General features: G+C 34.7%; 1 protein-coding gene across 1 annotated transcript in view; it reads right to left on the reverse strand.

The window, feature by feature from the left end:
* Nucleotides 1–15000, reverse strand: part of LOC106878166 (synaptogenesis protein syg-2) — a 166618-nt gene that overhangs the window by 150915 nt on the left and 703 nt on the right. Inside the window, exon 2 of the mRNA XM_089363935.1 lies at nt 10724–11005. Within this exon, the coding sequence (XP_089220061.1) occupies nt 10724–11005 (282 nt within the window). The remainder of the gene's footprint in view (nt 1–10723; nt 11006–15000) is intronic.

Consider the following 15000-nt stretch of genomic DNA (forward strand, 5'->3'; position numbering starts at 1 on the left):
AAATAGATAGATAGATAGATAGATAGATAGAGAGAGAGAGAGAGAGAGAGAGAGAGAGAGAGAGAGAGAAATTAAGATGCATGAATCAGTGTTGAATCAGTGGTGCCAAATAAGCAGCACCAAAATGTCCCATATTGTCCCGTATTCCAATGCCCAAATGTTCCATATTCTAAAATAAAGCACCAGTTAGGTACAGAGTTTATTCAATCAGTATTATACAATACTGTGTACAATTTGTTTGTGATAGATAAGAAGAAGAATGGAAAGAAAGAATGAAAGGAGGAAAAGGAGGGGGAAGGAAAGAAAGAAGAGGAAGAAAAGAAAGAAGGGGAAGAAAAAGGAAGAGGAAGAAAAAGAAGATGATGATGATGATGAAGAAAAAATGGAAAAGAAGAAAAAGACAAATCGAAAAGAAAAAGACGACAAATGCAGAAGAAAGAGAAGAATAAAGAAAATTCTGATGAATGAAGAAGAGGAATGAAAAAGACGATAACAGTAATGATGAAGAATAAGATGATGATGATGATGATGATGATAAAGAATGAAGAAGAATGAAAAAGATGATGGCAATGATGATGATGACAATAATGAAGAAGAAGAAGAGGAGATTGTAGTTGTTGTTGGTGATGATGAAATTGATAAATGATGACAAATAAGCAGAAAACAGATTAAAATGATGAAGCAAATGAAAGGAAAATGGAAGAAGTTGATGACAATCACAAGAACAGCAACATAGAATTGGAATGAGGGAGGAGGAGGAGACAAAGAAGACAACCATGATGATGATGATGATGAGGAGGAGGAGGATGTACGAAGAAGTGGAGAAAAGGATGAAGATTATAATACTAATTCTTGTCCTGTTTCTTTGCTGTTGTTGTTGTGTGTGTGTGTGTGGTTTTCATGTCTATTTTTCATTGAAAGTATGAAGTAATGTTTAAGGCTGGCTTTAGTTTTAAACAACAACACCAGCAACAACAACAAAATTAAAAAAACAAGTTGGAGGACAATGAAATAATTTCTCCAGAAAATCAGTCATGAGTGCATTTGAGTAAAAATCTAACGATGATTTGTAAATGTTTTACAGATTAATTAATTAAATTAATTAAAAATATGAACAACGCCACATTTCTTGTAATTACTTTTAGTTATTTATTTGTTTTTAATTATTGTTTTGAATTTTAGAAATTTTATATTTGGAGATTTTGAAAGTTTTGTGTTTGATGCTTCCAATTATTTAGCAATTGTTAATTCTCTAGTTTATTAAAATAATATCTCATTAACTGTGAGTTGTATTGTTGTCATTGATGATGTTATTGTTGTTGTCACTGTTGTATTGTTGTTGCTGATTAGCCCCCCCGAGTCATCTCTGATCAAAGAGATATTTGATCAAAGGTGCTCCAACTATGTTTACCATCCTTGCTGTTCAAACATGGTATCCCCCCCCCCACTCACCGCCAACTACATTGTCCTTTCTTTTCCAAGATGGTAAAGACTACATTATCAAATATATTCTTCCCCTTTTTGAGATAGTAAGAACTACATTGTCAAATGTATCCATACCACTAGCATAGCTAGAGGCAGGCACAAGGGGCAGCACCACATTTGGGTCTGCTGTATGCGACATGTATTTTTTTGTGGGGGCCTAGGAGCAACAAACTGAAGGGCTGCCCTGGGTGACACACACTCTAGCTATGCTAGTGATCTTTTCTTTTCTAAAACAGTAAGAACTACATTATTAAAAGAATCTTCCATTTTTTAAGATAGTAAGGACTACATTATCAAGTGTATCCTTCCCTTATCTGTCCCTTACAGCTGTTTTGATTAGGTCTAATACATTAAGAAAATCATTTTTTTAAGCAAAATATCAGAGGAGTAAAAAATAGATATGCCATGAGGTTTTTAAGTGTTATATTTTAGAATCATAACAACAGAGTGTGTGTGTGTATATATATATATATATATATATATATTCTTAATATATACATTCTTTTCTGTATATGCGAATAAACATAAAATAGAATTTGATATTTGGAACCAGATAAAAGGCCAAAATTCATGAGCTAAGAATTCTTCAAAAGGATAAAGAATAAGTTACAAAGAATTGGGTGGTGGTGGTGGTGGTGGCAGATAAAAACTAACCCTTTCATTTGTTGTTATCAGAACATAACAAAGTTAATTTATTGAAATTATTAGTTTGTAATTATAATATATAAACATGCATACATACACACACACACATACATACATATGTGTGTGTGTGTTTATATATATATATATATATATATATATATATATATATATATTTATAAATATGTGTATGTATATATATATATATATATATATATATATATATATATATGATGATATATATATATAAATAAATATGTATGTGTGTGTGTGTGTGTATGTAAGTGAAACTTTTAGTACAAACTGCAAATGACCTTAAAGCAAATTTCTGTTGTGTTTTTAATCACCAGTTATCGTTTGAGTTTTTGCTATTCATTTTTTGGGGAGGATATGCAACATTATCAATGTTGTCAACAATAATATTATTCTTTTCTACTTCAGGCACAAGGCCTGAAATTTTGGAGGAAGGGGCCAGTCGATTAGACTGACCCCAGTGTGCAACTGGTACTTAATTTATCAACCTCAAAAGGATGTTGTTAATAATATTATTCTTTTCTACTCTAGGCACAAGGCCTGAAATTTTGGAGGGGCCAGTCAATTAGACCGACCCCAGTACGCAACTGGTACTTAATTTTGGCCTTGTCCAAAATTTGAAACCATTACTATTATTATTATTGTTATTATTATTATTATTATTATGATTGTTATCATTATTGCCAGACAAAATACTTAGCAAATGTTTTTCTGGCTTTACATTCTGAGTTCAAATCCAGCTGAGGTCAACTTTGCTTTTCATCCTTTATAGGGTCAGTAAAATGAGTGTCACCTGAGCATTGGGGGTTGATGGAACTAACTAACCCTTTCCTCCAAACTTTCCGGCCTTCTGACTATAGCAGAATGGATTATTATTATTACTACAATTCATCATCATCATCATCGTCACCATCATCATCCCCACTGCCACTATTATCACCCCATACCACCCCTGTCACCCGCACTACCACAACAACAATACCACTGCCAACACCACCACCATTCGCAGAGTCCCACTGGCAACAACCAGGCAAACAAGCAGGCCCTGCCTTGATGTGGAGGTAAGTAGTTAATCACTTCTCTAGTCAACAGCACTAGTGGAACCACATTGGAACAACTGACAAATGGTAAGTGCTAATGAGTCAATTGTCCTTTCAGACAATTATATATGGCATTTCTTCCACCATTTTTCCAGCTGCCATTCTAATACACCCTACAGCATGTAACATACTGACCTTACCGCTTTTCTACTTTGCATACAACATTTTAGACACGGCTAATAGAAAGAAAGAAAAAAAAGCAAAACGAAACCATTCCATAGAGTTAACATCATGGCTTCTTTCACCTATATACATGCATACATACATATAAAGGGAGAGAGCGGGGAAAGGCACGTACACATACATACACGTGTGTATATGTGTATATATATATATATATATATATATATATATATATATATATATATAGATGTACATACATGTATATATATACGTACACACACTCATATATATGCATACAAATATATATATACATATGAATACCCACCCCCATACACACACAGTACACTATTATAATAGATATCTATAGTATATGCAAGTGTGTGTGTATATATATATATATATATATATATATATATATATATATACTAGACAAACATGTATATGTATGTGTCCACACCAATATATGTATAAATACATTCATATATTTCACATGCACATGTGTGTGTGTCTATGTGAGTGTGTGGTTATATGTATATATATGTGTGTATGTATGTATATATGTGTGAAATATTGCAAACTGCTGTTTATATTAATTTTATATACATACATACATACATACATACATACACACACACATATATAATGGTCTCTATTTGTGTATCTATCTACCTACACACACACACACACACAAGCACACAAATTTATATATAGATCATTAAATATATTCACTGACACACAAATACTTATATGCACAGACTATTATAACTACAAACACACACAAATGTACATATTTATATAAAAATGTGAGGGAGTATATATATGTATGTAATGTATGTATGTAGGTATGTATGTACATATCTATACCTATATATATATATATATATATATATATAGATAGATATATATATATACATACATATAGTTTATACTTAAACACAAGGTACCCTTTTATAACAATATAGCTGGAAAAATGTATGAGTTATTTTATTTTTATATTTCTAACCTAACTTATTGGTTGTTTCCACTTTGCTCTACCACACATCTGCACAAATGCATAAAAATACACATAGATATACGCACGCATGCACACACACACACATGCACTTGTTAATTCACGTGATTATGGACGTACAGACGCACCTACCGACACATCTTAAACACACACCTGAATTGTATCATTGAATGATTGCTTCAATGACTTCCCAAGCAAAACAAAGAAATACTTTTTCTATTGTATGTCTGTTGAAGTGGAGTTGCCCTTTAAGACAATATATATATCAAACACACAGGCATACACACACAACCACATGTTCACACACGCACACACACGCACATACATGAATATATCTATGTTAATATAGAAACATACACATACTTATAATACATATATATACATATATATATGCATATGCATACATACAGACACATATACATATATATGTATATAAGTACATTTACGTACATACTTATACACACATAAACATGTATGTAGGTATATATATATATATATATGCACACATATCCTTCACCTTTTTTACCTTTTTTTTGTTTCAATTATTAGACTGTGGCCATGCTGGGGCACCACACACACATATATGTACATGCACGTTCACATATACATACTGCAAATTTATACATACACACACACACATGTGCATGTATGTGTACATACATGCACATGTACATATATATACACACACATACAAATATATATATTTAAATACATATATACACATTTATATATATATATATATATGTAATGACATAGGCAAGCACACATATACACACAAACACACACACACATATGCAAATATACATTTCAATCTACAAGTATGTGTGTGTGTGTATGGCATCTTATGTGAATATAGCTTTCTCTAACAAATCAGGACAAATGTACACACACACACTCTCTCTCACTTTCTCCTCTTTTCACCACCCTCTCCACTCACCCATACACAGCCCATATAACCAACTGTCATGCTGTTGACATTTACATTTTACAACAAATTTCTCAGAGTTTCTGAGATTTCTTTTGAAAGAAACATAAGGAATATTCTCTATTCAACTGAAATATCCATTCTTTGATAGATATTTAGACCAATCTCTAGCATTCCCTTAGCCTTGAGAGCCATTCTGTATTAGACTTCTTTAAAAATACAGATTCTCATATCTCAATTTTAGCAGGTTTTCTCTTGACCTTGTTTACTTCTCTAAACAATGGAAGCTGCTATGTGACCTTTGGTCAGCTAGAAACAGCAGTTAAATATCTTTCATATACAACATAGGCACAGGAGTGGCTGTGTGGTAAGTAGCTTGCTTATCAACCACATGGTTCCAGGTTCATTCCCACTGCGTGGCACCTTGGGCAAGTGTCTTCTACTATAGCCTCGGGTTGACCAAAGCCTTGTGAGTGGATTTGGTAGACGGAAACTGAAAGAAGCCTGTCGTATATACGTATGTGTGTGTATATGTTTGTGTGTCTGTGTTTGTCACCCCAACATCGCTTGACAACCGATGGTGATGTGTTTACGTCCCCATAACTTAGCGGTTCGGCAAAAGAGACCACTGGAATAAGTACTAGGCTTCCAAAGAATAAGTCCTGGGGTCGATTTGCATTATTTACATTTGACGGATATTTGTCCTCATCTTGTTTGTTGTTAACACAACGTTTCGGCTGATATACCCTCCAGCCTTCATTAGGTGTCTTGGGTATATGGCGTAGTGGTTAAGAGCGCGGGCTACTAGCCCCAAGATTCCGAGTTCGATTCCAGGCAGTGACCTGAATGATAATGATGATAATAATAATAGTAATAACATCGAAAAATACCTTATATGGAGTATTTCTGTTTCATTGTGCCAGCCGATATTTGCGTAGGCTATGGCATGATATAATGTGCACTGCTTTGTGTAGGTGAAGCTGATACAACTGGGGATTATTATTTACACAATAATTGCAATAATTACATATCTTCAAACAATTTACTGTGTCTAATTTATCAATTTATGTTCAGACTTTCACAATATTCACATTCATAGCCATTATTATTATTGTAGAGAACCATTTATTTAACAGCTTAATAACCAGCCAAATTTTAGACTATTAACTGTGTTCTCCCATGATATTATATTTTGCTGTTCTCTAATAATCTACTTATACATTTCCTCTTTCAGTCTGGTGTGTTCCTGCCTGATGAAGGAGACAGCTGATCTCTTGCCCTTGCAGTGGCCTCTTTTCATATACTGCTTCGGTAAAAACTGGACTTTTACTCTATCAACTTCAAAAAGCTTTTTATTCCTTTTTTTTTTACTTGTTTCAGTCACTTGACTGTGGTCATGCTGGAGCACTGCCTTAAAGGGTGTTAGTCAAAGAAATTGACTGCCATCCACCCCCACCCCCACAGGACTTATTCTTTGTAAGCCTAGTACTTACTCTATCAGTCTGTTATGCCTAACTGATAAGATACGGGGGGGCATGAATACACCAGCATCAGTTGTCACGCGATGGTGGGGAACAAACACATACACACAAACATAAACACACACACACACACACACACACATATATGCATATGACGGACTTCTACTTTCTGTGTATCAAATCCACTCACAAGGCTTTGGTTGGCCCAAGGTTATAGTAGAAGACATTTGCCCAAGGTGCCACACAGTGGAACTGAACCCAGAACCACGTGGTTGGGAAGCAAGCTTCTTACCACACAGCCACGACAACCTCAGCAGCATTTGATCTTAGAATACAAACCCAGAAGAAATGCCACTAAGCATTTTGTCCAGCATGGTAATATTTCTGCCAATTCATTGATATAATAATAATAATAATAATAATAATAATGATGATGACAGCAACAACAAGAACCTACAACTACAGCAGTAACAATGACAATCATAAATACAATCTGCTTTTAGTTTCAAAGTTTTCCTGAGTAAATAAATGTTCTTTTATTAATAAAAGAACAGAAATCGCAAATATAATTGGAGTATTCATAATAATGTTTTCCACTGAGTTGGAAAGACAATATCCTCCAACTTAATGTCCTTATTGCATGCAATAACTTTCATAACAAACAGCTTTCTGTGGCATATAGGATACGTCTGTGTTTGCTTATGTTGAGCTGTATATGTGTGTGTGTGTGTGTGTGTGTGTGTGTGTTATATGTATCTTAGTATATATATATATCAGTGTGGATGCATGTGTATATGTGTTTAAGAACATGTGCTGTATGACGTACGTCAGTGTGTGATTGGATCTTTGTGGGTGTGTGGGTGTGTGTGTGTGTGTGTGTATATATATATATATACACATACATACACAGCAATCTACATATGTATATATATATGTATGTGTGTGTGTATGCATGTGGTGGTGTATGTATGAGTGTTTGTGTATGTAAGTGTATGTGTGTATGTATGCAGCGAATTTGTTTGTCTTTTTGTGCATCTAATCAGTTTATTATGTATCTGTGTTGTGTGTGTGTTTGCATGTGTAAATTTGTGTGTGTGCACGCGTGTGTGCATGTATGTGTGTATTGGGTTGTGTGGCTGACATTGTAGCCAACTTTCTCCACAATTAATACCATTCTGTTGTCTTGTTGGCATCAACATTTGCCGTCCTATATTCTGCCACTCAACATATGGACACACAAACGCAGACACAGACACACGCACACACACACACACACAAGCATGTACATACACATACACAACCACAAACACACACACAACACACCTACACAAACACACACAACACACCTACACAGACACATACACAAACACAATTACATACACACACACAAACACATGCACACACATACACTCATGCACATACACACGTAGATCCAGGCATTTATAGAAAAGCACACATACAATCTGTACATTTCAAAATAACAAACGCATGCATACACATAGATGCAGACACACACACACACACACACATACATATAGATACAAACATGTGTATAAAGATGCAAATTCTCACACACACACACACACACACAATTACATATATTCATAGATAGAAACATAGAAATACACACACACATATAAATTCAAACACACATAGATATACACACACATACATGTGGTTACATAGCCATGGATAGGAATGACATAGAATGACAATATTTTGGAAAATATTTAGGATTCTGTTTTAGAGTCCAATATCACAGACTTCCTGGCTACAAGGCAGCAGCAGAGATCTTGAAGAACCAAAAGAAAGGAATAATTAATAAACTTATATTTTTATGACGCAAAATATTTCTCTGCAATATAATTATGGTGCAGGGCAGCAAAATGCTTTAATTAATATTTCTTTAAGAAAATAATCAACAGAAAAAAGACAAGGAATAAGCATTGTTGAGTGGTAAGAAGTTTGCTTTCTCACCAAAGGGTTCTTGGTTTGGTTCCACTGTATGGCATCTTGGGCAAGTGTCTTCTACTATAGCTTCGGGGCCGAATAATGACTTAGAAGTGAGTTTGGTGGACGAAAATTGAAAGAAATTCATTGTATACCCCCCCCCCCCCCAACCCCCCACACATACATATCGTTGCTATTATGTTAACCTGTTGTGTGTCCGAATTTGACCAAATGCGTTTTTTTTTTTTTTTACAATATTTATTTTTGCTTGCAATAACGGGTTCTTTTGATCAAACTATCGTATCTCCAGCTGCTTCAGATGCCAAAATATGAAAATTATCAAAGTGTAGTGCAATGGTTTTGCTATAGAATGGTAAAACTATTTTTCTGTTTTCTGAAAAAGCAACGTTTTGGACTTATGTTACCTTTGCATAATAACAACTATACATATATATATTACATCAGCCCCAGTAAGCAACTGGTACTTATTTTATCAATCCTGGAAGGATAAAAGGCAAAGTTGACCTCGGTGGAATTTGAACTCAGAATGTAAGGATGGAGGAAATACCACCAAGCATTTTGCCTGGCGTGCAAATGATTCGGTCAGCTTGCCACCTTAATAAGAACAACAACAACAATGATGATGATGATGATATCATGTGTATATTTTTTAGTGCTTAAAGCGATCTTAAATGGTTAAAGAATTCTTCTCAAAGCAAATAAACATGATTTTATATCTAGAAATGAATGACATCCAAAAGTAGATAAGATTCTCCAAAGTTTAATACATTTTGGTAAAGACCACATTTATTCCTCCTCATTTTCTTAATCTTCTAAAATAAAAATATAAATTTTCTCTATAAAATGAAATCTTGATAAAATATTTTGATGATTTCTTAGAAACCAGAGAGAGATGTTAAAAATGGAGAAAAAAAAGGAGATGATTATTTAAGTAAATAAATAAATAATATAAGTGAAGTTTTAGAAAATAAATATATTTCTACCATGGGAATTTGAAATCATTAAATATATTTTGAAAACAGCTTAATCTGAATTTTGCAATAAATAAATAATGTTGTTGTTATCGTTGTAGTGGTGGTGGTGGTAGCTATTTAGCCCTGGGATAATCCTGTTTGAGAAAACATATGATCAAAATCAAAGGTGTTCTAGCCAGTCATTTTGAGTTTTATTTTCTTTATATTATTTAAATGTGTGTTTCTGTTTGTCGCCCCACCATTGCTTGACAACCGATGTTGGTGTGCTTATGTTCTCATAACTCGGTGGTTTGGCAAAATGGACTGATAGAATAAGTACTAGGCTTACAAAGAATAAGTCCTTGGGTTGAACTGTTCGACTAAAGGCAGTGCTCCAGCATGGTCACAGTCAAATGACTGAAGCAAGTAAAAGAATAAAAGAATATATATATATATATACATATACACACAAACACACACACACACATATATATTCTCTTATTCTTTTATTTTACTTGTTACAGTCATTAGGCTGCAGACATGCAGAGTCGCCTTCTTGAAGAATTTTAGTTGAAGAAATCAACCCCAGTATTTACATTTTAAAAATAGATAAATAGAAATAGACAGATAAGTAGAGAGATATGAATAGATAGATAGATAGATAGATAGATAGATAGATAGATAGATAGAAAGACAGACAGATAGATGGATAGATAGAGATGAATAGATGGATAGGCATATATATATAAAGACAGATAGATAGATAGATAGATAAACAAATAGATAGATAGACAAATATATTATACATGCACCCATATATATATAGTACAAAACAAATTAAAGAATTAAATAACCAAACTCCTGGAAAACCAAAATCTCTTCTGCAATAAGACAACAACAATACACAAATCAATGACAATGGAATATCAAATGAAACAAAAACAAAAAAAAAATCCCAAATAAACCAACAAAACCCAGAACAAATGCATCGGACTTACCATCAACACAAGCATATTCTATGGAATATTCTGATATGTGTGGAGCCAGACGATTACAGGCAGGAGAGCGTAATTGCAAAATGCAAGGATTAGCTTTGTGACACATTTTTTTAAGGTATTTCAAACAACCCTTAACAAACGTCCGTCGGACTCCAGATGTGATTGACATGACAACAACCCAACCATTTCTCCAGCATCCTATAGACGTACTGCTCAGGCCTGCTGAACACGTTGGTATCTTAAAATCAGGTCGAGGTTCGATGATTGGACATCGATGGTCATCTGCAAAAGACAGAGAAAAGAAAATTATTGGAATATAATGAAATGGAATAGTGATATGGCTTTATACGACTGAAACTGAAATAATATATAGATATCTCTCTCTCTCTCTCTCTCTCTCTCTCTCTCTCTCTATATATATATATATATATATATATATATATATATAGATTCAGATGAATTAGGTACTTAAGTTCAGGAACCAGAATTTGGTACGGTATTATCCATACGGTTTCAAAATAAGGTGATTAAAATCAAAATAGGCAACAAGGATATCAAATGACTGAAACAAGTAAAAACAAAAGGGAGAATATATATATATATATATATCATGGTATCGAGTAGACTATAAAATGTTGTTATATATCACTTGTCACAATGCACTTTACATCGTTTTAGCTTTCAAATGACATCACCCCAGTGGTTACCCGAGTACCTCAAACATTCCCTTGATCAGAAGACCATTCCATTGTAAAATGAAGTGTTTTGTTCAAGAACACGAAGTGCTACCCAGTCTGGAAATTGAACCCGTGATCTGGAAATTGCGAGTGCAACACCCTAACTGCTACACCAAAGCCTTTATATATACATACCTACATACATATATATATATATATATTTATATATATATATATATATATATATATATATATATATATATATATATATATATATATATATATATAGATGGCAAAATTTGTTCCGTTATGCACACATATGCATATAAATATTGTATATATACATAGATGTGTGTATAAATATTTTATATATATACACGTGTGTGTGTGTGTGTGTGTGTACAATTTTAATTAGAAGTAATTTCCAATTTCCAATATTACATTGATAACTGATTCATTCATTATGTGAATATTTTTTTTTAATTACAATCAACATGAAATATCTAATTACAATGAAGAATAAATAGCAGCTTATAATAATTATAAAGAATTATATTTATATATACACACATATATATAAATATATATATATATATATATATATATATATATATACATATACTCTGCTATTTTGTTTCTTATATTAAATAATTTTATTTCTTGATTATAATACATCCTTATACAAATATACAATCACACACACACACACACACACACGCACACACACACGGCATAACTGTGGTTTAAAAGCATGCTTCCCAAGCATTTGGTTATGGGCTTACTTCTGCAGCGCTCAACCTTGGTCAAGTGTCTACTGCATTAGTACCGGGCTGACCAAAGTCCAGTAGGAATACATGGTAGATGGGAACTGAGAAAAAAAAAAAGTCTTTCCTTCGTGAGCCACGCCAAGCTCTTGAGGACCGGTTTCCTGGTTTCAGTGGTGTATATGTTCCCCACCTGGATGGGACGCCAGTCCATCGTAAGATTACTCATTTTTGCCAACTGAGTGGACTGGAGTAACGTGAAATGAAGTGTCTTGCTTAAGAACACAATGTGTTGCTCGGTCCAGGAATTATTGAAATCACAATCTTACTATCATGAGTATATATATATGGATAGAGAGAGAGAGAGAGAGAGAGAGAGAGAGAGAGAGAGAGAGAGAGAAACAGAGACAGAGAGAGAACAAGTATGAGTGACAGATGTTTGGATGTTGATGAGCAATTTCAGGCCAATCAATCATCTGGTCATTTCTTTTGTAGAGTGTGTATCTATCTATCTACCAGCACCACCACTAGCACTACCATCATCATTATTATGGTCACCACCGCCACCATCACTAATACAACAACAACACCCCCACTGCCACCATCACCATAATTACTACTGCCACCAACACCATCACCACCTCCACCACCAACACCACCTCCACCATCAACAGCACCGTTATCACTATCATCATCGCATCACCATTAAGGCCACAACTGTCTTCATTACCCTCCCCTCTCCACCACCAGCCTAGCAACAGTACCACCACTGCCACCATCACTAGAATTACTACTACCACCGACACTACCACTAACAGCAGCACCTCTACTACAACCATTACTCTTTTGATCAGTGTACGATGCCAAAGGCCATGCTTTCTGCCACACCCACTGAGTTTCACAATGAGAAATGTAAATGTTTTCTTTACATAAACTTCTGGTAGTTTCTCTTGAAATGAACAAATATTATTATTACATCTAGGAAATTCATTTTCAAAATTAATAAAAATATTTACACAAAATCTTTAGTTTTATTTTTTGTTTGTTCTTTTTAAATAATTATGACATTTTGAAGAACATTGGATTATTGGCATTGTTGCTGTTGCATAAAATGCCTTGTGGTAGCTGTCCCAACATTTTTTTTTTAAAATCTATGTTCTGAGCTCAAATCCCACCAAGACTGAACTGTGCTTTTCATCCTTCAAGGGTCTAAAAGAAGGACGAAAGACCAGTTAAGTACTGAGGTCTGATGTAATTGGCAGTACCACCATCCTTCTTTCCAAATTGACATTCAAAATGGCTGACAACTAACATCACAATAAAATTAGAACCAGACGAACACTGGAGTTGATGCAATCAACTTACACCCTCCCCCCAAATTGCCGGCCTTGTGCTAAAATTTGAAACCAATAGTAACTGCATTGGGGTCATAGTTTTGATGCCAGTGGTAGGATTGGTGCTGTTTGCGAAAACCATGGTGTTGGAGATTGTCTTGGTGCTGGTAGTGGTGGTGGTGGTGGAGGAAGCAAATTATATGATAAATAAAATCTGCTTCATTTACTCTTTCATTCTTTTATTTTGTTTCAGTAAATTGACCATGGCCATGCTGGAGCACCACCTCAAAGGGTTTTTATTTTAGTTAAACAAATTGACCTGAGGAGTTTTTGCTTTTTTAAAAAGCCTGGCACTTATTCTATCAATCTGTTTTGAAGAACTGCTAAGCTGTGAAGATGTAAACAAACCAACACCAGTTATCAATTGGAGAAGCAAGGACAAACACAGACACAAGGACACACACACACATATATATACATATATATGTGGTGGTAGCACATAGAAGCACCCATTACACACTCAGAGTGGTTGTCATTAGGGAGGGCATCCAACCGTAGAGACCATGCTAAATCAGACTGGAGTCTGGTGCAGCCCCTCAGCTTACCAGCCCCGGTTAAACCGTTGAGTCCATGCCAGCATGGACAACGGACATTAAATGATGATGATGATGTTGGCGTTAGGAAGGGCATCCAGCTGTAGAAACTCTGCCAAATTAGATTGGAGCCTGGTGTAGCCATCTGGTTTCACCAGTCCTCAGTCAAATCGTCCAACCCATGCTAGCATGGAAAGCGGACGTTAAACGACGACGAACGATATATATATGATGGGCTTCATTTCAGTTTCTGTCAACAAAATCAACCCACAAGGCTTTGGAGGACTTGAGGCTATAGAAGAAGACACTTGCCCAAGGTTCCATGCAGTGGGACTGAACCTGGAACCATGTAGTCGGGAAGCAAGCTTCCTACCACACAACCATTGTGTGAATTGAATTCTAGACATAAATTTCAGAAGAAAACACTGCCACCACTATCATCACCAGCATCACCATCACCACCAACAACAACAGCAACAAGATATAAAAAAGTCCCCACCATTGCTCAGAGACTGCATACATTAGTTTGATACAGAGAAGGCAAATAACAACAACAACCAAACAAAATATCCAGACCAAACTGCTACTGGCTGAATCAACAACAAATATATTTAACTGGATTTAATGATGGTTATGCTCCAGGGTCTTGTTTTAATTTAACAGTTGTTAATTAGCAATTCATAAGCCATGAAATTTAATAAAAAAAAAAAAGAAGAAAAACTAAAAAGAAACACATCACTGTTTGTCAGAGGTCACATGGATAAACGAAAGACAGGGACATTTGTGTAGATGTAAGAGGAAGAGGGTGATGAAATCTGATGTATGGTGGTGGTGGCGTGTGTGGGGGAGGATGGGGTGGGGTGGACAGAAAGCTTCCATTTGTATAATTAATAAAATGATTTTTGAGAT

The sequence above is a fragment of the Octopus bimaculoides genome, chromosome 15, assembly GCF_046866305.1.
Source record: "Octopus bimaculoides isolate indiv1 chromosome 15, ASM4686630v1, whole genome shotgun sequence".
Taxonomy (NCBI): domain Eukaryota; kingdom Metazoa; phylum Mollusca; class Cephalopoda; order Octopoda; family Octopodidae; genus Octopus; species Octopus bimaculoides.